Source organism: Astyanax mexicanus, chromosome 10, assembly GCF_023375975.1.
Source record: "Astyanax mexicanus isolate ESR-SI-001 chromosome 10, AstMex3_surface, whole genome shotgun sequence".
Lineage (NCBI taxonomy): Eukaryota > Metazoa > Chordata > Actinopteri > Characiformes > Acestrorhamphidae > Astyanax > Astyanax mexicanus.
In genome coordinates, this window is record NC_064417.1 from 26032504 (window position 1) to 26056937 (window position 24434).

Consider the following 24434-nt stretch of genomic DNA (forward strand, 5'->3'; position numbering starts at 1 on the left):
ACACACACACACACACACACACACACACACACTCCAGTTTAACTCTGCTAGGTTGTAAATAGGAAATGGACTGGACTGTATAGTTTCATCAGATTTCACTCTGGACCTAATTACACAAAATAATAGAAACATAATTCTTTCCTGGGAATAAATTAAAATTAGATTCTTGCAGATATTTACAATGATTTTATTAGAATTTTTTTAACTAGATTGACACTGAGAAGATTTACTGTGAATTCCTTGCATAGAAAAAAAATGTAAAAAGTATTTTTTATTACGATTATTTCTTAGATAATTTATCAGAAAATATTTTTATAGTTTCAATGATAATTATTAAAATGTAGAATTTTTATGAAATTCTTTATACAGCAGATTTGTAGTTTGTTTTTTAAAGAGGCACTAAAACCCTATATAAACTATATATTTTTAATTAATAGCTGAAAAAAGTGCTCCTGTAAACCCATACATCACCTAGTGCCCCTCCTATACTACCCTCTTATTTTATGTAGCATTTTTTTTACATCTTTTGTAACACTTTCTATGAATGGTGTGTCTATTTGTCTCTATAAACATACTCATAACACATTAGCATATATTCATAAAGCAGTTTAAAAGATAGCAATAATTATGAGAATGATGAAAATGCAGTGTATCTACTGAGCTCTGTTTACTCCATCTTTTCTTCTTTTCCTTTCTTCTATTTGTGGCGTTTGCAGCGTCTTCTATTCGACACTAATCCAGAAGCGCAAATGAAGCCTTCAGTTAATTTGCTGACACGTCTAATCAGCTGACTGGAACACAGTGCGGGTGAGAAATGGACCAGGTTCCTCCTGATTCTGATTACGGCGGTGTGAGTGTGTGTCCTCTGGACGAGACACTGACGGGCTTTGTTTCGTTCTCTGGCTCGGCCCTGACAGTGAGGTGGCCTTTCTCGACCTGGCCAGCGGGCCGTCCTGGTCAGGGTTTAATTGATCCATTACATAATGCAGGGCCTGGCGGCGCTGCCAGGGCCGGCTCCTGTGGCGAATGGTGGGAGGACGCAGGAGAAGCTCGTTAGAGGCTTTCAGGAAAACAAAAGGCCTGTCTCCAGCCTGTGATTGTGTGTGATTGTGTGCACACACAATCAAACCCCCCTACTGCTGGAGTCAGTCAATAAACATCCAATTACGCAATAACGATGGATGGCTACGCTTCTAGTCAGAGCAAGGTTAGAAGCTGCTTCTCCTCCCCCACTGTGAGACTGGATACGCTGGGTTTATTTTAATAATTAGAGGAAATTGGTTGCCCTAACATTTTATTTTATTATTTTTTATTTATTTCTAATTTTCCCGACCAATTTTCCCACCTATACAGCTGTAATTCAGCTGTATATCCCCAATTATTAGTGATGTCACAGCTCAAGAAGGCTCAATCGCGGATGCCTCCTCCTCTGACACACATGTGAAGTCAGCCACCAACTCTTTTTGAACTTCTGCTGATGCAGCATTACTGAGCAGCATCCAAGCATGCTCGGGGGAAAGCACACCGCAAGGGTTCCGATACATCAGCTCACAGGCACCTTGCACTGATCCGACATCACCCTTTTAAGCGATGAGGGAAAGAGCGCCATCCACTCACCCAGAGAGAGCAAGGCCCATTGTGCTCTCTCTCAGAGCTCTGGCAGCTAGCTGATGGCAGGCTGCATGACCGGGATTCGAACCAGCAATCTCCCTCTCTAATATTGTCAGCACTTAGACCACTCAGCGCGCCCTCCCTTAATATTTAAAAGTACTGTTTACTATAAAACTTGATAAAACCTAATGCCTCTCTCTGCACATTTTGCGCTTTGGACTTAACTACTTACCCCTACATTGCACAATGTTATATTCTTCTATTGTGTAGAGCCTTGTTTGTATTGTAATTTAATTCATATTTTTATTACATCTGTGGATATTTTATATTTTTTCTAACTCTCTCTGACATTGGTAACAAAGATGCTTCATTGTTGGTGCTCAACCAACATTCAACTAAATGTAACCCTACACCCATCTCTAAACCTACATTCTAACCTTATATTTAGGGTATTTAACAGACGACTTAAAAATGTGCTTCATTGATAACTTCAAAAATGTCCATAGCAAGTTTGTAGAGACTAGAATCAAGAGATACATCAAGCTTCAAAAAATGATCATGTCAAAATCAAATGCGTGCTGCATGGATATCTACACACATTTCTCTTCTAAAAGCACTAAGGCTGGAGCATTAGCAGTGGCAGTGACATCAGCTAGTGGTTAGCAGGCTGATAATACTCACCTCTCAACAACGAAAGAGCTAGCCCTCGTGCTGGAGACACTAAACTCAACTCCTTTATAACGCTGCACTTCAGCAGAGTGGCTTTATTGCCCCTTATAACCTGACTGGTTAAATTCACTGGATTATAAGGCGCACTGATGATTTTTGGGAAAATTAAAGGATTTTAGGTGCAAATACAGTATTAGATTTCAAACTTTAAATTCTACAATTTTTTCAGTGGGCTGTGCTCGCATGTATCGCAAATTCAACACTAGGCTTCTGAAAGTGATGGCGGTTTGACATGCGGACAGCAGGTCCGGCTGATAAATCATCCTGTGCCGGAGGGGCCAGAAATCAAAACACAGGCGATCAATGCGACTGTTGACTTCCCCGGTAATTAGCATCATACACGGCGAGGCCCGAGTCTCCTCTTGTTAAGGGAGGGCTAATGGAACAGGAGAGATCAATACCTTGTGACGGAATCTAACGAGCGGTCGATAGGCCGGAGGAGCCATTCCGTCCGCGTTGGGCCGAGACTCCGCCCCCAGGACGCCGCCAAAGACCAGGGCGGCCACCCACCACCATCCCGAGACCCTCATTGGCTCTCTCCTGCGGCAAGAAGAAGAAAAACACAGAGACAGAGGCATAAATAAAAACAGCAGAGACGCGAGGAGCGCAGCGGGTCGAGCAGTCCCCGAACCCGGCGAGCTCAATAGCCGTTTAGCCACAGAAGATACATCAGCCACGGGGTAATTAGAGCAGACAATAGGAGCTGCCAGTCTGCAGTGGGCTTAAACTAATGCTATCAATAAGAAGCTCACACACAAGATTAAATCTCCCTCCAATCAATTAAGGGAAGAGAGGCATCAGGAGGAAATAAAGATAAAAGCAAGACAAATAGGTGATACATTAAGATAATTGCTGTGACGACTTAGCATGAATTAGGCTGCGCTGCCAGGCGTATATAGACCTGCATTCAGACTGAATATATTCAGAGGAAGGTCAGTGAGGGTGAAACTGCATTTGTAGACTTAGAATTAGATCGACAACAACCACCAGTGGTGGATTAAGGTGATCGGGGGCCCTAGGCTACACTTTGAATGGACCCCCCTAATCCCAAACACACACACACACACAAAAAAAAAAATAATAATAATTATTAAAAAAATAATTCTATTTTTCTATAATTATTGGTCTCAATCACTTAAAAAATATATTTGTTTATAATTCTATTAATCAGAACAATATTCTGTGATTAATCATAATTCATTTTAAGCACATCACAGGGTAGTTTTGATTTTTTTTTTTTATTAGAATATTAGGTAACACTTTCTATGAATGCCATCTCTTTAAGACTCTATAACAATACTCATGACACATTATAATTTATTCATAAGGTATTATAAACATGGCTATGCATATATATATATATATATATATATATATATATATTCTGCTATATATATATATATATATATATATATATTCTGCTTTTGTTTGAGTAATGGGTAACACTTAATTAAAAATAACTTTCATTACTATATTTTAGACTAATAATTAGTAGATGAGAACACAGCAGTAGTTCATCAGAATTTGAATATTAACAAATGCTCACACATGACACGTATTTACCAGCATGGATTTTCATATTAAAATGTTAGCAAATCATTAGCTCATCTGAATTTGAACATTAATAAAATGCTAATAAATACAAATTTAAAACCGGGCAAATGTTTATCAATTGCAGTTCATGTTGCCAATGCGTTCATTAATATTTACAAATGTGATAGCAACTTTTTAGTTTTTTAAAATGTGAAAAATAACAGTTATTAATCATTAATTAATGGTATATTAATGAAAGTTATTATAAAGTGTTACCTAGTAATGTTTTTAATGTCCAATGAAGTTTGGTTGTACAAGTTTGTGGAGAAGGAAGGAAATTAACTGCATTTAGCAACACAATCATTGATAAAATCTCCAACTCTTGCCAAAAAGTATTGGCTGAAACATCATCCGTCACCCTAGAGAACACAGTTCTTCCACTGCTCCACAGTCTAATGCTGAGGGTGGGCTTTTTTACCTCTCTAGCCCGTGCCTGACATTTGATATGGTGCCAATAGGTTCATAAATTTCTGCCCTTAGAGAGTTCTGTTCTATTTGAAGTACATTTTTACAGAGACTAGGTAAGCTCCTCAGCTTGTGCATTTGCACATCTGTGTCAGCAATGGTTGCAAATTCAAGTAGCTGAAGACATTCATTTAAATGGGTGTCCAAAAACATTGAATTTATTGATTCATTGCAAGAAATGTATCCTTTATCCTTTTAATATACAGCTCTGAAAAAATCAAGAGAACACTTCAGTTTCTGAATCAGCTTCTCTAATTTTGCTATTTATAGGTATATGTTTGACTAAAATGAACATTGTTGTTTTATTCTATAAACTACAGACAACATTTCTTCCAAATCCCACATAAAAATATTGTCATTTAGAGCATTTATTTGCAGAAAATGATAAATGGCTGAAATAATAAAAAAGATACAGAAAACAAGTTCATATTCATAATGTTTTAAGAGTTCAGAAATCAATATTAGGTGGAATAAGCCTGGTTTTTAATCACAGATTTTTAATGCATCTTGGCATGTTCTCCTCCACCAGCCTTACACACTGCTTTTAGATCATTTTATACCTCCATATTCATCCATCTTCCTCTTGATTATATTGCAGAGGTTTTCATTGAGTAAAATCACAGTCTCTTTTTGTTCCAGAGCTGTATAAACTGTCAGTTTTTTATTTTGGTGCCTTAGACTGATAAAATGTACTGTTCCATTTTGCTTCATTCAGAAAGCCCTATAGACTGAAACGCTCCTCAGAACTTCAACATGACTGAGTGATTTAGAGGCAGAAGGGCCTGATCCACATCACCAGGTTCTGAATCAGAGCCCAACTCAACCTCTGACCAAACACTCTAAGCAGAGTATGAAGAAAACTTTATACTTTGCCAGTAAAAGTGCCAATAACAAATCCTTTATACATTTTCCTATACCTTTAACATTATACATTTAAAGGAACATGGATAAAGAAGGTAAAGCATACTTAGCCAGATGCTGCCACTCATGATCATTACCACCCAAGGTCATATTGGGAATTACATATTCCCAATACAATGGTGACTCTGTGCATAGAGAAATGTTAAATGCATGCATTTGTTCAGTTATGGAATGTCCTATACACCTGCCAGCCACTAACAGGCATTGATCATCCTGTCATACATCATGACATTTAACCATGCAGGGGCCAGTGTACCACCTCAGTCACAAACCCAATGATTTATGGCATTTTTTCATCTTGGAATATGTCATCAGGGAAGAAAAATGTATTGATGGAATAACCTGGTCTATATTCAGTATATTAAGGTCGTCAGCTGACCTCATTCTTTCAGCACATATTGTTGCTGAACCTAGACCTGATCAACTGCAGCAACACTAGATCATTTGCTTATATAAATACAGGTAGTCCAGACAGTGTACATGCTCATATCCCACAGGTCAGTGCTGTTTTTTTTTTTAGCTTGGGATGTGGCAAAAGTCATGGGACAGAGAGAGAGAAAGAGAGAGAGAGAGAATAGTAGTATTTAAGTGATGCTAAGCATGTCTCTGTGCTTAGAGTACATTAGTACAGTTAGGCCGAGTTTGAGTGACATATGTGACCCGTTTCAGACAGATAGTGCAAGCACACTGGAGAGAGAAAGAGAGAGAAAGAGAGAGAGAGAGCGAAAGTGAGGAGAGGAAGAGCAGGGACAGGAATAGAAGGAAGCGAGCCAGGAGGAGAAGATTGAAAGCTGTGACTCTGACTGTAGGGACAGTCATCATAACTTCAGCAGGCAGCCATAAATCGGCCGTGGCATGTTAAAGCTTTTTGGCATTGACTTTAAAATGAGAGATATCTATCACTCACAATGTACACAATGCATCATACTGTGACTGGCTCCCAGCAGGCCGTGCGACTACAGGCGAAGTGTCCCTACTTAAGTACAGGTCCTACAGAGGCAGGTTAAAGAGGGGGTGCTAGCCAGCATGCTAATTCTGAGATAGTGATATAGGACAGAGCCGGTTGTGAAGTTGGATGAGGCCTGTACAAAGATTTTACAGGCAAGTTCAGTCAGCGGCCATCTTTGAAATGTCATTTACACTTTTTTTTTGTTAATAACTTTTTATTTACATTGGGGAAAGAAGAGGTGTTTACAGCAGTAAAGAGAAAAAAAGCAATAAAGGGGAGCAGAAATAGTACATTAAATAAGATTCCTGATAAGACTAATAACTGAAGACCAGTTTCTTATTGTTTTCTCTGATGCACCCTGAAATCTAGCACAGGATTTTTAATGGATAGCAACATATAAAACATTTCGCATCCAGGCATCACATAGCAGAAGAGCAGGATTAAACCAAGCTTGGAGAATTGTCTTTTTTGCTGCTGTTAAAGCAGTGAGCTGCAGTATAGAGGCATGGTTAAGAAGAATGATTGTTGGGGATTTGAGAAACGGGAAGGTTTAGAGCTGTTAGCACAGAAGCTAGTCACACCAGAACTTATAAATATAAAAGGACAGTGACAGTAGGGATCAGGTGCGAGCTTCATTTGGTATCTTTTTAGAGGTGTGGTGTACATTCTATGGATTAACTTGGAGTGTATCAACTGACGAGGAAAAAAAATACTGTCCCAAATCATGTTCCAGTTAGATGGATTGTTTAGCTGCAGCTCCCTCTCCCAAGCTGCAGATATAGTAGGATTCTGTGGGAATTTTCACATATTTTAACATATTTTAAATCACTGATAAAATCTGATAAAACTTCATGAGTAGTTTGTAGCATTTGTCTCCACAATGCACAAAACTAATATGACTTTTTTTTAGTTTGGAATGGCTGCTGTGCTTGCACAGATCTCCTCACCGAGGGGTGTTTTTGCGCACTAGCACACTGACTCTCCTTTACTAGCAGATTTAACAGCAATCTAATTCACTCTTATTTGCTTGTGAGTGGGATTTTATCACTAAACAGACCCTGGATTGAGCATTATGAGAACTCATATTCTCATTTTTCAATCAGCGGTTGATCTCCTCATTATTAACCTCACCCCTAGCATTTAGTTAGTATACTTCCTTTTAAAAGTTAACATTCTTTTTTAATAACTCTGTAAAATCAAGGCAATAATGTGAGATCAGACAAATAAAAACCATCACCAGTCGTCTATACTGGGTTTGCTTAGGTGTGAAACAGAATGACACTACCTTAGTCAACATTTCGTTTACATAAATACGTAGCTTTATTAGGATTTTACTGATGGAAAGGGATAAAAGATAATGCAACAAGTTGAAGCAGTCAAAAAAAAAAAATAAGGGGGGTTCAGATTGGTCCAGCGAACTAAGGTTCTGCCACTATGATCAGGAGATCGCTGGTTCAAATCCTGGCCATGCAGCTTGCCATCCTCTGCTGGAGCCCCGAGAAAGCACAAATTGGCCTTGCTCTCTCTGGGTGGGAAGATGGCGCTCCCTCCCCACATCACTGCAAAGGGTGATGTTGATTAGTACAAGGGCATCTGTGAGCTGATGTATCAGAACAAGTTGTTGCGCCTTCCACCGAATGCACTGGCTACTCGGCAATAGGAGGAAGCATGTGCTAGTCTTCACCCTCCTGGTGTTGGGGCATTGCTAATGATTGGTGGAGACCAACTGAGTGGGTGAGATTATTAGTATAGCTAATTTGGGTAGAAAAGTGGGATAAAACCCCCAACGATAATAAAAAAGAACCAATCAAGCGACCCCACATTCAGCTCTGGGAGCAGATAGCTTCCAAACCTGTTGCTGACCACACTAGAGCTCACATACATATACAATTTTAAGTAGCATTCATTTAATGCCACTTTACTGTAAAAAAACAAATGCCAAAAGTTCAAGTCATTGTCTTCTCTGGGCTCAGAGACATCTAGGCTCAATCATAATCACACAATATAAATACAGTATGTGGTGAGAAGAATCACTTTTCCGAACTGAAAAAAGGACAACCCAGACTATTACCAACAACAAGCCCAAAAGCCAGGGTCTATTATGGTCTGGGGTTATGTCAGTCCACTGAGAATGTAGAGCAACAAAAGCCACCTATTTTAAATAATTAATAAAATCTGATAAAAACCTCATAAATAGTTTGTAGCGTTTGTCTCTATAATGCACAAAAAATATGACTTTTTAGCTTGGTATGGCTGCTGCGCTTGCACAGATCTCCTTACCGAGGGGTGTTTTTCCGACTAGCACACTGACTTAACTTTACTAGCAGATTAAACAGCAATCTAATTCACTCTTTTTGCTTGTGGTCAAACAAAAGACGCTTTCTTCTTTTCCAGGTATCCATTTATTTTTCAATACAAAAGCACACGCTACACACATAACATCTTTCATCTGTTTCCAGCTACAGAAACATAAAGATGCCCTAAACCTCATCTAATAGAATTAAACAAGCGAGGGTGGTAAGTAGCTTGACCACATCCTTAGCTTTTTCCCTTTTTAACAAGATGAATAAAGCGCTGGATTTCAAATTCACAGCGTCCCCTGGCCTCGGCCTAAAGGGTAAAAGCCGAGATGAACGTTATCTGATTTAATTTATTATTCAGCAGAGTGCTCTGAACCTTTCACGAAGCTTCAGGGCTATTAGAGCTATGCTAAAAGCACAAGCTGGTCAGGCAAATCTGGACACCAAGGTCGCCCTCTGTTCCGCTGCCTCAGAAAGTCTGCCCACTGTCAGGTTTGATTTTGGTTGTAAATACCTAGATCCCAGATTATGTGAAGGTGCCGTGCACCAGTGAGCAAAGCTATTTCCAGTTCCTGACTGATGCCTTGTGTGCTTCTTAAAGCAGCTGACTCACCCGTTTTCCTCCGGTTCGGGAAACAGCCTCATGCTTCATGTTTTTGCCTGGATATTTTAGATGTTCAGAGACAGTTATGAGGTCAAACGCTGGGAATCTTCTGCAATCAGTCAGTACAATATGCTGAAGCCATCATAACCAAACCAAAACCAAATACTATGAAGCTATTTCTAAAATGCTTGCAAATGTCTTTCAAATACCTGTTTTTAAAAATATAAAATCTCAGCTGAAACAGAGCCAAGTGAAAAGAGGAAATCTACAATCTACAACCACAAATTAGAATCCAAAAAAAAGCCTGTTTGTCTTTGAGGAGCAAATATGGGAAGACGATCTCCAGCTTATCAACATACAGTATATAGCTCTGAAAAAAAATAAGAGACAACTTCAGTTTCTGAATCAGTGTCTCTGATTTTGCTATTTACAGTTATATTTTTAAGTTAAATTAACATTGTTGTTTTATTGTATAAACTACAGACAACATTTCTCCCAAATTCCAAATAAAAATATTGTCATTTAGAGCATTTATTGGCAGAAAAAGTGAAATGTCTGAAATAACAAAAATGATGCAGAGCTTTCAGACCTCAAATAATGCAAAGAAAACAAGTTCATATTTATAAAGTTTTAAGAGTTAAAAAATCAGTATTTGGTGGAATAACCCTGGTTTTTAATCACAGTTTTCATGCATCTTGGCATGTTCTCCTCCACCAGTCTTACACACTGCTTTTGGATAACTTTATGCCACTCCTGGTGCAAACATTCAAGCAGTTCAGCTTGGTTTGATGGCTTGTGATCATCCATCTTCCTCTTGATTATATTCCAGATGTTTTCAATTTGGTAAAATCAAAGAAACTCATAATTTTTAAGTGGTCTCTTATTTTTCCCAGAGCTGTAGATTAAACACAGAGTGATCTATTTAAGAATGTATTTATTTTATTGTTAATGATTATGGCTTACAGCCATTGAAAAGCCAAAAATCGGTGTCATGTTAATCTTACCTCAGCCAATCACCTGTCCTTATAAGACCTCCCTCATACCTGTTCTCTACTGCTTGCAGACGCTGACATACGTTTTTGCCCTCCTTCCTTCCCACCGCCTCCAGCAAGGACCGAGATGCTACGAACCTGGGTTGATGATGGGATCTTTGTCAAAAGCTTTATATTTGTTAATACTAATTGTTATTAGTATCTATCTATCTATTGAGATTAAAACATTTCATATTGCACATTTGGTTCTGGAGACTTCCTGCTAGAACTTCTTGTTCATTGTGAAAAACTTGTAAAAACTCTTACTCAACCTCCATTGTCTGTGGTAGCTAATAAAAGAAAATGTTCAGAAAAACAAATCAAGAAGGAAAAGCGTTGTGTCTACGTCAACTTGTAAGTTCATGGCCTCGCCTACTTTGGTTTCAGTTCTGTTTTCACCAGATAGTTGACGTTAGCTATCTTGTGTAAGTAAGTATAGATTTAAAACGGATCTCCAGTTAATTCCGTATTTTACTGAGACCTGGGGGGTAGGTTGGGTGGTTTGGGAAGAGCCGCTCGCACCATGGCATTGATAAAAATTCTTTTGCGACCGAGCGACGCGGAGAGTCTGACGTTAAGTGAAGTTTAAGGGTTAACTTTACCTAGCACTCAGTGCTGTATCTTTACAACTAAGGCTCTGGTAGCTCTGAAAACGATTCTCGTCCTTTGAGTTTTAGAGCTGTAAAATTAACTATGGAAGAGGCAGGTCGCGTTCTCTGCTGCAGTGCTGTTAGCCAATCAGAGGCGATATGTTCGCATGTATGAATATTCATGAGCAAGAGCCAAACTTCTGTCTTTCTTTTGAGACCAATAATCCAGTGAACTAAAGCAGGGCTATACAGAAACACCTGAGCACTAACTTACATGCATTCATTCATACTAGAGACCACAACTAGAACAGTAAATGTTGGTAAATTATAGTTAAAGGTCTTTGTGTATCTTTCTAGAAGGTAACTAGAATGTGCTATTCATAATGGTGACGATTCCTAACAGAAACCTCATTTCTTTTTATTTAATTTTTTCTTCTCATATACAGTGATGTGTGTAATTATTGTATTAACAGGTAAAGATGGTTGCAATAATAAGTTTGGCTTATCTTTGATCTCAATATCTTTAGATCCAGTTACTTCTGTTTACACCGCCATTTAACTCCACATTGTTTGGCAGTGGAGTGTTTGAAGCGGTTGGTGCATTCATTTTCAGTCTATGGACACGTTCCACCAAGAGCCATCTATTAATAATGCTCATTCCTTTTCATTCTATCTTTTATGTCATCTGCAGCTCCCTGGGTTGTTGCAGTCCTGCTAAATGGGGCTGTGGGCCTCAAACACACCTCTGAAAGCTCTCATCAATAAAACACTGCGTTCTGGCTTCTCTCCGGGAGTACAGGAGGAGAAATGAAAACGAGGGGAACGTCAACTATCTTGTTTTGCTCTCACTATTCCCTTTATAGAAAACCCTTACCTTGTGCTTCAGGCAGGAATAGAAATCTACAGGCAAAAACTAACTAATGAAATACCATATTTTTCACACTATTAGGCGCACTTAACCCTCCTGCTATCCTCAAATTTAGTAACAACCTTTATTCTCTGGGTTAATATGCTCCTAGGTATTAAAACCTCCCGTAAGTTATTATAATTGCAGATCAGTAAACATTTTTTATGTTTATTTGAAAAAAGATCAGTGGTTCTGGCATTTTTATAAGTGTTTTATTAGTATTAAATAAGTATTATAAGTATTGTGTTGTAAAGACAGTGCCTACAATGAAGGAGCATTTAGAGAAAGATTATAAAACTCAGTCATAGTGACCTTAACATCATTACCACACAAATATGTGTAAAATATGGATATTTCTTAGTTAGTTTTATGCTGAGAAAAAGCCTTAATAAAATAGACATTGAAGTTACAATATTTGAAACATTTAATTTTGTACCTATTGCCTTCATTAAATTAAGAAAAGACAATACCAATGAATCACAAAACTAATGTAAATGATTTTTTCAACTTTAAACATTGAATGGGGTCAAATTGACCCCAAAGATAATAGAAGGGGTTAAAATATTTTAATTTTCCAAAAAAACATCCGTGCACCTTATGTATGAATATTACAAGTCAGGTTGTAAGGAGCAGCAGAAACAAAAAAAGTGCAGCATTATAGATTAGTTCTATAGTCACCAAGACTCGAGACTGGGGCAGTATTAGCATTAGCTGCTTTTGCCGTTCAGAGGTGAGTATTATTGGCCTGCTCCTAACTCTGGCTGGCACTGCTGGAGCAGCATTAGCATTACCCGCTAATTGCGCTAGCTCTTTTTTTCATTCAGAGGCGAGTATATCGGACTATAGGTTGCTGCTAACCTCGGCTAGCACTGCTGGAGTAGTATTAGCATTAACTGCTAACCGTGTTACACACTAGTTGGCCCTTTTGCCATTCATAGGTGAATATATGTGTTAAAACAAGCTACGTGGGTAAATATCTAGCTAATATCGCTCTGGGTTACAGAAACACTCAGGGTTCCTTAGCATATCGCTGCCTGATTAGTGAAGATCTGGAGATCTAAGCTTATCGTAGTTAAACAGAAGTACTTTACTCACCCAAATAAACAGTTTTTAGGAGAAAAATCTGTGTTGACTTTGAAAATAAAGGAGCAAAAAACATGGTGCGTTTATTTCATGGGCATGCTAAAAGTCATCAGAGATCAGAATGCATGATTAAAAAACTATTACCTTTGGGGACAGTTTCTAAACACCCACAACTTGTATAGGCTGTGAGGTGCTATCTTGTGAGAGAGAGATTGAACTCTGGCCAGTGTTCTCATGGCAAGGCGACATGACTTATCTCAGTTCAAATGAAGCCTTATTTGAGTAGCATGCATTAAATAAATGGTGGGTGGTGCTAGGGGTGTGTCATATTGTACCATACGCAATAATATTTACAAACAATTTTGAACATTGTGGACAATATTATACCATCGGCTTAGTGGTTATGATGCAGCCTCGGTGGATACTATAAATTGCACTGATGTGTGTGTGGGTATAACTATGTGCGACTGTCTGTATGACTGTATGCCCAGATACAGATATGGATTGTTTCCGGTTGAGAGTATTCCGCTTGCGATTGGCCAGTCCTTCTCACCGCTATGTTTTGGTTGGTTGGAGTGCTGTGTGTATAATGTAATTGTAAGGGTACTTGTGCCCCTAGAAAGGCTATATACTGTAAGTGTAATTGTAAATAGGTAAGTAAAATGTACAGTATATTCAGGTTAGACCAGAACTCTCCTTTAAAAGAACATGTGACCAGTACAAACATGTGGTGCACTGAGGACAGCAGATGCTGTCACAACCTGCTGCTGAAGATCACGTGAGCAGATGAACTCAAGGTCACATGACGTGCAGTCTGGCCGGGCCGAGCGGGCACATGCCCTTCTTCTCTAACCAGATTAGAGAGGGATGGAGCGTAATCCTAATCCTGGCCAAGGGAGGCGGACCCAAGACTATAGCCTATCCCCTCCTTTCTTCCACCCAGGGCCCTGCTCCAAATGCCAGGCAGATAACGGCGAGCGCAGGCACGAGCACACGATCACAGATGAGGGAGGCGATAGGACCTTGCGTGAGTTTCGCCCCCGACTCCTCGTCTGCCGTGCCATTATTTATTATCCCAAATCCCTTTAAATGGCCTTGTTATCTCTTCCATTCACATATCTAACCCCGTGCAGAAAATGTGATTACATTCAGCTTTGAACTTAGCCTTGTATGGCCTATCTGCTTGTAAATCCTTTGTGTGAGAACGATTTTCCTTTTAGAAATGTCAAACGCTTGAGTCGTTGGGAATTTATGACTTCCTCTCGTCATCTCTGTCTTTATGCTCCTGTGTGTTTACATTCTACATTATGTGCAACATTCGGTTTGTAAATGTCACCTGAATGTACCACCACTCAACCAGTTTCTACAAAGGTCTAGATAATCGAATCTAATGTTTAGTTAGCATTACAATAAACAAAACCTGACCTTTTATCACAAAGGAATTCTCTGACCTTTTCTGAACTAGAATTAAGGATTTGAAACACACTGTATAGCCATAGAACTGTAGGAAACTAACAAAAAATTCAGTTACAACAATGACTTTATAAATAAGCATTGGCGCAATGGTTCCATTCCTTTCCATTTTGTAAAAACAAAGCCAAATTTTGTTGAATGTGCAACCAGAGTCTGCCCAACAAAGACCAAAGACAGAACCATACCCACTCATTTTTGGCAGACCTGTCTTCTTTTCCCTGACCAAGCATCTCAGACTGCCTTTATATCATCGCTGTCCTATGAAAAACACTTTTTCAACACTCCATTTTTGTCGATTTTTAGTTTACTACATAGTTTGAAAAGACGAACTGTGCCTTAGACTTTGCCAACATTTCTTGATGAATGGACCAATAGAAACTCTTCAGAATGACTGAAATAAACTCTTTTTACATTATTTATAACTAGGACCAGAGGCGGAGCCAGACTCACTTACTCATTTTTGGTAGACCTGTCCTTTTGTCCCTATACCAAGCATCTCAGACCGCCTTCATTGAGTTTAGTGTGTAGTCTAAAGAAGCAAATCAGATTTATACGCTGGAGACTTATCTAGTGGAGTTTATCAGGTAATTGTAAGATAAGGACTTCCATCAAATTACAGTAACAAATCTCAGCTCTGTTGACTTTTTTTTTAGACAAACTTAACTTACTATAGTTAAGCTGCTGTGCAAGAATCAGCAAGCATTTATGACAGTTACAAAAAAAGTGTATAATTTATGTAAATGTAATTTAAACATGATCTGCACTTGTCCAGACCAAAATGTATGTTTGTCTACATTATATGAAACATTCGGTTTGTAAATGTCACTTGAATGTACCACCACTCCAGAATTAGTTTCTACGATGGATAGCTAATCTAATCTAATATTTAGTTAACATTCTGACAAACAAAACCTGACCTTTTATCAGAAGAGAATTCTCTGACCTTTTCTGAACTAGAATTTAGGATTTGAAACACACTGTTTAGCCAAGGAACTGCAGGAAACTGACTAGAACGTAACCTCCACATTTCACCCAGTTAGAACCAATGATTTTACAAATTCTCTTTCATTCTATAAAAATAAAGCCAAAAATGTTTGCAACCAGAGTCTGCACAACAGAGACCAGAGCTGCAGCCAGACTCACTTACTCATTTGCAGACATCCCAAGTTGCAAAAGTTGATTTCAGGGAGGTTACAAAAAAAATTGCACACACACCAAAGAATAACGAAACCTTATATTTATATTAATTAATAATAAAATAATAAAACTTTCTTTTTTTATTAAGTTTAGAGTATTCAGAGGTGAAATGAGTTTTATCTTTTTTTCTTTTTGGAAGGCCCTGCTTCTGCTTTCCTTTTTTTTTTTTTTTTTTAGGAAAAAAAGCCTTTATTTTACAAAAAATGACAGTTACAATATCACAAAAAATTGCACAACATCAAAAACATTTCATATCATATTACAATAATTATTAACATTGCCTCCGCCATGATCTGCTTTCTCTCACTCACTGAACAAATCCCGTCCGGGAGGGGGGAAAAACACTGCCCACCCACACTAAAAACTGATTGGCTGTCTCACAGACTCTTTGCAGAGAACAGGCCAATCAGGACCCTCTCTGTTTTTTCTCTCTCCTTCCCACACGTGGTTAGAGAAAAAAAGTCTGTCGCCTGTGTGCGCGTTTGGGCCGCTCGTTCTGAATTCCGGGAGATTATATGTGACTCGCGGGCTTCAGGGAGCCGCTACCGAAATGCAGGAGACTCCCGCAGCTTCAGGAAGACTTGGTTTGTCTGCATTTGGTAGACCTGTCCTCTGTTCCCAGACCAAGCTGGTCTCAGACCAGCTTCATTGAGTTTAGTGTGCAGTCTAAAGAAGCAAAGCAGCAAGCCACTACTGCTGTTTATTTTGTCCCTTCCTTCCCTTTCTGTCTTCTTCCTCCTTAAAGTGTTTAGATTTGAGTCACATTGACACAAATCCAGTATGTATCGGATTTTAATGCTACATAATAAAGTAGCCCAAATTGGAATTCAGGGCTCTGGAGTGCGACCAATTTGGTCACATGTGAAACCTCATTTCTCAATGGTGCAGCTAAATGAAATCTTTGTTCACAACAGTGCGACCAGCTGTTTGACTGAGGAAAAAAAGCCTGTGGTTCAAAAACAGATACACATATTGGGCCCATATCGTTTCTGATATTAATAATGGATTCATTTCAGGATGTTTCCATCAGTTCACTGAATTTAAGCTGAGCAGAAACAGCAGAACACTATACACACCAGTAGCCTGGTAGTGTTAGTGTGTGATGGAGCTACACACAGGGGGTGGCATTTATATTGTTATATCGATATTAAAATGCTATCATTTTCAGTTGAATACAATTTTATTTACATAGCGAAGTTGTCACAAAGCAGCTTTACAGAGACAAACAGGTTAACGCCTCTTATGAGCAGCACCACCGAGAGGCTAATTATTGTGGTGACAACAGTGGCAAGAAAAAACTCCCTTACATTAGGAGGAAGAAACCTTAGGGAGAACCAAGACTCAGTCAAGACTCCCCATCAGGTCGAATAAAATTAAGAAATATATTGTGATAAAAATGTTGGTCATATCGTCCGGCACTAACCTGTAGAGGAGGAACTACACATGCACACCTGCAAAGGGGTGTGTGAATGCAATGGAGGATAGTCCATAAGACGTTGAGCTATGAGATGTTCAGATTGAAGTCCATAAAACACTTGCACTTTTTAATTTTCTTTTTATTACATTTTTCATGCCATGTTTTAAGTTTAAAGTTCAGCGCAGTGAAGCACTTTAAGCACCAACACTTTTTTAGCAAGTTACCTCATTTACCTTTTTTGTGTAAAACACATCAGAGGAACACACCAGACAGGTCTGAGATACTGTTGTGGAGAGGTTTAAAGCCGGATTTGGATACAAAAAGATTTCCCAAGCTTTAAACATCTCAAGGAGCGCTGTGCAAGCGATCATATTGAAATAGAAGGAGTATCAGACCACTGCAAATCTACCAAGACCCGGCCGTCCCTCTAAACTTTCAGCTCAAACAAGGAGAAGAGAGATGCAGCCAAATTGCAAACCAAAAGAGAAACCATGAGCCAAAAGCAGCGTGCAACAAACCAGAAATACACAAATATAAACAGAGGAGAAGGCAAGGCAACATAGTTAAAAAGAAAAAACGATATATCGCTGAAAACAGGGGAAATACTTTGCAACAAACATGACAAATAGACGGGTTTATATGCAAGAGTAGCAGCTGAAAATGATTTAGAATACTAGAGATGATGAATGTGAGAGTGAAGCAGGATTAGTTGAGTTTGGACACGTGACACTGGTGGATGCATGCTGGGGATTGTAGTTTATTTTTCATAGAAGGGAATGGTAAGGTAGTAGTAGGTGTGACAATTTGAGCTTCAAATACAGAATAAAAAAAGGTACAGCGAAAAAAAAAAACAGTGAAACTGAGGTGTTAAACGCAATGTGGTCGAAAAAAAGTGTGCAACTAACTATTGTGATAATGTAACCAGTGCAAAAAGTTAGATTCTAGATTCCTGGAATTGTAAATGTTGAATTTAGTGTTTTTTTTTTTTTTTTGTTTTCCTGGTCACATTGCCACAGAAATGGCAATGAAAAGACTGGATTTGGCCCACTTTTACCTGCTGTTTGAATGCAGCCCAAGCACTGTTTTTTTTTTTTTAGCCAAAAGAGCATCTCCTAGCTTATAATTCCGATTAATCCTTCCTAGTCGCTTTTATTTTGACGCATGTGTTTGGATTCGGTTTCCCTGACGGGTTTGAACGTCTGTCTCACCTTACTTCAAGCTGTTAAAAAAAAGATTGTTGGATCATTTCAACATTACATGGCCCTCAGCTCAAAGCTAAAACACTCTTTAAAGGTATCTGTCTCTAAAGCCCAGGCAGAAAGCGCATATCTATGAGGATAAACAGGCTTTAGATGGATTTTTGAACTGAAGCTATTCAGCCAGCGACGGGCTGAAAGGAGTGACACAGCGGTATTGTTAAAGGGAGCGTGATTGCACGGTCGCATCTCTCATCTCCGTCCTGATAAAAGGATTGTGTCCCTTCGGAATATTCGCACGGCTGAACCAAACGCTGGATCAAGGAGAAGCCTCCCCTCCCTCGGTGTTCACAATCACTCCACGGAAATCCCAGAGGTGTTCGCCCACCTCAGATGACTCACAATTCCAGCCTACTTTTGCCAACCGCCACTGCTGGCACAGCATTCTGGGTAATATGCGAGGTGGGCCCAGAATAACAGGCTGTCCCTTGGGGATGAGTCTAAGGATTCCTTCAAAAGACACTCGCTTCTCTAAGTGTTGGTGGATTGAGGGTGTATAAACATCTGACTTAAAAAAAAAACTTCAATTAAATTCAGTTTAATTTTTATATCTTCTTTAGTAAAGATACACTACATGCCCAAATATTTGTGGCCACTTTTTCTATTGAATAAACACAAACCTATTGGAACCTGCTAAATAAGTGCCAGGCATATAAAGCAGTGTTAATTTTGTTAACCCTCTCCTTTTAAAGTTTGAAGATCTAGGAAAAATAGTTAAAAGTATTTTTTCAGTGTGAAACTTCTTCTGCTTGCCTTAATTAGTGTAATCAACATATAATATAAAAATGGTTCATCTCACATATTTGCAATCACCCCCTGTAAAAAGTAAAAACTAAAAAAAAACTAAAACAATATTACAATGTTATGTTTTAATGTTATGTAAAACTATTGTTTTGTATGTTGGTCTTTCAAAAGTAATAAAGTAGTGAAACATTAAAAAATGTTTGAACATTTATATTTTTTATGAAAAACGAGTGAATTATCCTAATTGAACCATTACCGGTTAGAGGTAAGAAACACCATTGCACTAAATACTGTTAGAATAACAAGTGAAGGAGTTAGTAAAAGAAAATATTGACACTGCTTGTAAGGATTTTTTTGGGATCCAGACATCTTTTGGATAATTGAACATGCACCGGGTCAATTTTAACCTGGAACACAATTGCTGTTCCTGACAAATGAACATAACAGGAGGGTTAAAGAGAACTATGATGAAAAGCCAAACTGCCAAACTGAACACTGGTACAGAAAAAATGGGATTTGAATGAGAACAAGGAAGTGTTGCAATCTTGCAGAGACATTCTGCAGCCTCATATCACTAACCCTAGTAGTGATATGTCCTACACATATCACTACTAGGGGTAGCCAACTTTTGTTTAAGATTGCTTCCATATGCATCACACCAGCAATTGGGGAATTGACCAGTTCCACAGCAAACTCAATCCGAAAAAGGACCTGAACTTGTCACCATTAAAAATACAGCTCTAGTCCATAGCAGTCCAGGCTTCACCACTGCAAACGAGGGCAACAATGGCTCGCTACCGAACGGCCTAGGTTGTGAAACCACCATCCTGCTTCTCTCAGTCCAATGATCTTTTAAAACATCCTTTTAAAGTCTGTCAAACTGGGCAAAATGTTTTTGAGTTTATTGTAGAGGCATGTATAACTGTCAACGATCTCTCACCAAGAGGTACACTACCCAACAAGTAGCCTCTAAGAGCCTTTTAATATAATACATGCATGTATGCCTGAGACAAAACTGCCTTTTAGATACAACACAAATAAGATAACTTCACCCATTTTAGTAGGTAATTAGGCAATCACCAGAAAGTTAAACAGTAGTGATGTCAAACTTGAAACTTGAGTTTTGATAAACTGCTTCAAACTCCGCATCAAAATGAAAAAACAAACAAAAAAAAAACAAAACATGCAACTGTCCCAAATCCAGGTTCCAGTTAGCAACACGGTTTCAAAGCACTTTAAATCTGTTCAGGCATTTTGCTCTGTGCCTAAGAAAGTGCAAGCAGCTGATCTGAGGTCAGAATGTTTTGTCCGCAAATGTGTCTGAACGAGAGCTAAAAATTGTTTATCTCTGATCTCAAGAGATGCAAAACAGATGCACTGTAACTGAATTTTATTTTTATTTTTGTTGTAGTAGTTTTTATTTATTGCATAATTTGTCAAAGGATTAACACTTGTGAAATGGAAGGATCTGAAAAAAAGACATAGGTCTACTATTTGGGATCATTTTAAACTTAACTCTTTCAAACCCTGTGTCCATTACAATGGACAAAACATATTTCCTTTTCTTATGTTGTGTTGCAACTGTTGTCCATCAGAATAGAGCATGAACCAGTCAATGAACAATTTACAAGCCAATGAAATAGTAGCTTAGCCCCGCCCACTTCACTGAAAAAAACCCCCCAAAAAAACGGCAGCTTAGGCATTAGAGGGTGACATCACTCTAAAACCAACGAGGCAAAGTAGCTAAAAAAAGCTAAATGTTGTTAATCAAATATAAAGTAAAAATGTTAAACACAGGCTTCCAATACAATGGACAGTAAAATAAATAAAAAAAAACATAAAATATTGTCGTTTATATTGGATTTACTTTCTGTACTTTGTTTACATTCCTTTTTAGATATTGTTTACTTAGAACTATCTTCAGCTACAGTCAATAGCGCAAATCCAGATATAATGAGGATATGGATGAATGGAGTTAAAGATGTGGAGATCCTTGATCATTTTCTAGTATTAGACTATGTCTGTTTATGTATATATTGTGTATAGGTGTGGTGGTTGGGTGGGGAGAGATGGGTGTGGGTGAGGTGAACTGGAAGTGGTGGGGTGGATGTAGGCAGGGCAGAGTGGATGTGGGCGTGGGTGGGATGTGGATGGGATTTAAAAGAGATAGTAAAACATTGTCAGTTGGTAATGCTAACTATGCTTGCTATATAACTACATCTATTACTACAAAACATAATAAACCCTTAATTACAAAAAAAAGAAAGTGTTACAGACAAACAGGTAAAGTACCTGATTCTGATTGCCCACCAGCATAATGGAATCGATTTCCAAATCAATTGGTTTATTTGATTCTATGTTCCTAGAAAATGTTCCTAGAACATCATCGATTGTATGTTGCCTCCCAACAGTCTCAACTGTGGCTCGTCCCACCAGATTCTAACCCTACATTTTCCTCTTTTAAAATCTCGATCCTCCAACTCTGGCCTCAAGATGCTCTGGTGCATTTTTATACCCTCAGTAGCCGATCTTCTGGAAAGAGCCTGAGACAAGGAGTGGAACAACAGGAACAGACTGTGTTTAGAGAAGCTAAGCCAGAGGGAGCTCTTCAGCTCGCACTCTTCACTCCAGACCCCCCTCAGGCGGTGTGTTCTGACAGACAGAACCCACCCAAAAGCTCTGCTTTATCCCACATTTAACCTCGCTCAGCTGCTTCATACGCCGCGCTAGCCGGTGGGCAAAGGCCAAAGCTTTAAACTCCACTACGCCCCAGCGGCGCAGCGCGGGCCGTGTGACAGAACCGGCAGAGCTGCACAGCCTGCAGTGAACGCTACATTCCTTCAGAGCCGAGGAGAGATTGGACAGGCCCTAGCGGTCCGCTAATCACTTTAGCGCAGCGCGGGCTCATCTGCGAGTGGCTCTCTGTCTTGAGGGAATGGCAGGCTTTGATCCCGCCTGTCCGTTCCAAACCTACTGCTAAAAAAAAAAGAGGAAATAAAAAACAGCTGCCATGAAATATACATGTGCTGCTTTGTGGCGGCACTCAGAGAGAGCGCTGTCAGCTGTACTGGACCCACTTCTCCGATACGAACCAGTGAACCGTACTGATTTTCATACTGGTGGATTTCTGTGAGGGAAGTACTTTTACTGTTTGTTGATTTGTGGAGTGGTTGTTTACAGTGACTTACAGTGACTACTCTCTAAAAGTAGAAAACATGAATTTAATGTATTTTAACAGATTTTAACCCTTAGAACCCTATGGACGGATTTTCCGCCCAAAATTGCACCTTGTGTTCTCAGCTTAATTACTCAGGAACCCCTTCCCACATCAACATTCTAACCATCCATATATGGTTAGAAAGGGCGGAACTTACACATTCTAAAAAATAGTGATGACATCCCAGTGCGGTAAATCCTCTACAAGAAACCCATTGAGAAAACACCTAAAAAAGTGAAAGCTCCTTCTCCAGCCAATATTATTTACCTTTAGTGCTTCAAACATATTTATATGATGTTTCAAACCAAATAATATCAGTAAATGACTCAAAAGTGTCCACAGAAAAAGTGTGAAACTAACTGCACTCAAACTAAAGCTAGGTATGGCTCTACTGTACTTTATACAGTTTTTATTTTACTTGCACACTTTTACTAAGTAGTTATTTTGCACTAAACATTTTTATTTATTTAGACTAAAAAGTTTACATTTTTGTATCTAGTTTTCTTTGTGTGTCCTGATTATAATACTGAAAGGCATAGGCTGCTCTGAGTGTCAGGTTTTTAATAATCTACATGTATCCTAGAGTCTGATTATCAAGAAAAATAATCTGCCTGATGCTCTCCATGTATTTGGTCAAAGTAATAAACCATGTAATGAACTTTCATCAATATTCTTATGCTTTCAACTCTGATTCAAGTAGTAGAACAGTTAGATTTGCCTTGTTTTCATTCAAAACATTATATCACTTCAACTGCTACTCAAATACCTTTTTCTTCTCAAATACATTTTCTTCATTAAAAAAGGTAACAGAAAATGACTGTTTTATCACTGTTAAAATACAGTTTATAGCTGCAAAAAATGTGCAAGAAAAATAAATTAAAGAAAGAAATAAGTAAAAACATTGAAGGAAATGGTGTGTCCAAACTTTTGAGACATTATGATACATACGTAGCAAAGTGATGTTGTGTTTAAAGAAGAAATTAACACATTTTCTCTGAATTTTGAAGGTTTTCTAGGAACAGTTGAACACAGTTAAATGTGATTGTAGAACCAACTACTTATCAACTAATCTAATTATCTGACTGTTTTCAGATTAATAGGTTACATTAATTCAACTTAAATGTACTGTAAGTCAACTTAAGTCAACCATTTAAGTGTGAATTACTTATGTCACAGTCTCATCCTCTTTTGCATCCCTCTGGTCTGTCTGTCCCTGTGTTTATTTAAAATACAGTTTAGAACTGCAAAAATAATTAATTAAAGAAAGAAAGAAAGAAAGAAAAGCATTGAAGCAAATGATGTGTCCAAACTTTCGTGACCTTATAAGACATAAGTAGCAAAGTGATGTTGTGTTTAAAGAAGAAATGGACACAAGGTCTTCTAGGGACAGTTGAACACAGAACGTTTTTCTGTAAAGCTGTGTCTGGTTCTGCTAACATTAATGTTTCAATCTGCAGTCCAGTGGATATTTTATGGCTTATTTGATCCAGCCTGTTACTGTTATTAACTAAAAAACACACGTGATATACTGTAGTCAACACCACTTAGTGCACAGTGCTTACTCACAGAAACCACTTCAGAAATGAATTTTGACCCTGCAGCTAAAAAATAACCCACAACCCACATTTGCTGTAGTGGTTTAATGGTTTATAATTTGTTCAGATCAATAATTGCTGCTGCTTTTCTGAGTGCCTGAAAGGGTTAAAGATCTTTCACAGCATTAGTTGATAAAATATGTATTATTACAGATTTATAAACAGCCGTAATGGTCACCACACTAAACAAACACAGCAGGAGGGTGAAGTATGAATTGAGACTACTCTAACCACTTGATCTGGTGCAGGAGGGTAACAGATTAGTCCGGCTGCAGGCTGGACGTAACGCACAGCGTGGGCTGATAGTGTCTTTTCCTGGTGAGCTGAGCTCTGCAGACTCTGCACACATGTGAGTGTAGTAGTGCCCAGCGGAGGATAGATTAAAGAGGGGGCTCTGCAGCATTATGCAACAGATGCAGGAGTGTCCAAAGCCTGAGCAATGTGGCGCAGGACAGCTGCTGCCCGCGCCCATTAAAATGCAATGCCTGACTGCCACTGCTGAGCTGTTCACACTGCACTGAAGATACCGGAACCACAGAGAGAGAGAGAGAGAGAGAGAGAGAGAGAGAGAGAGAGAGCATATGAGAGAGAGAGAGAGCATATGAGAGAGAGAGAGAGAGAGAGAGAGCACGAGAAAAAGAGAGAGAGCACGAGAGAGAGAGATAGACAGAGATAGACAAAGACAGCACGAGAGAGAGAATACAAGTGTGTGAGCGAGAGAGACAGACAGAGAGAGAGACACAGAGATCGAC

The 24434-nt window shown here is 38.8% G+C and overlaps 1 protein-coding gene across 4 annotated transcripts in view; it reads right to left on the reverse strand.

Moving 5' to 3' along the window:
• Nucleotides 1-24434, reverse strand: part of fstl5 (follistatin-like 5) — a 274862-nt gene that overhangs the window by 236139 nt on the left and 14289 nt on the right. For all 4 annotated transcript variants that reach the window (XM_049483812.1, XM_049483813.1, XM_049483811.1 and 1 more), the window contains exon 2: nt 2742-2880. In XM_049483812.1, coding sequence (XP_049339769.1) covers nt 2742-2880 — 139 coding nt within the window. The remainder of the gene's footprint in view (nt 1-2741; nt 2881-24434) is intronic.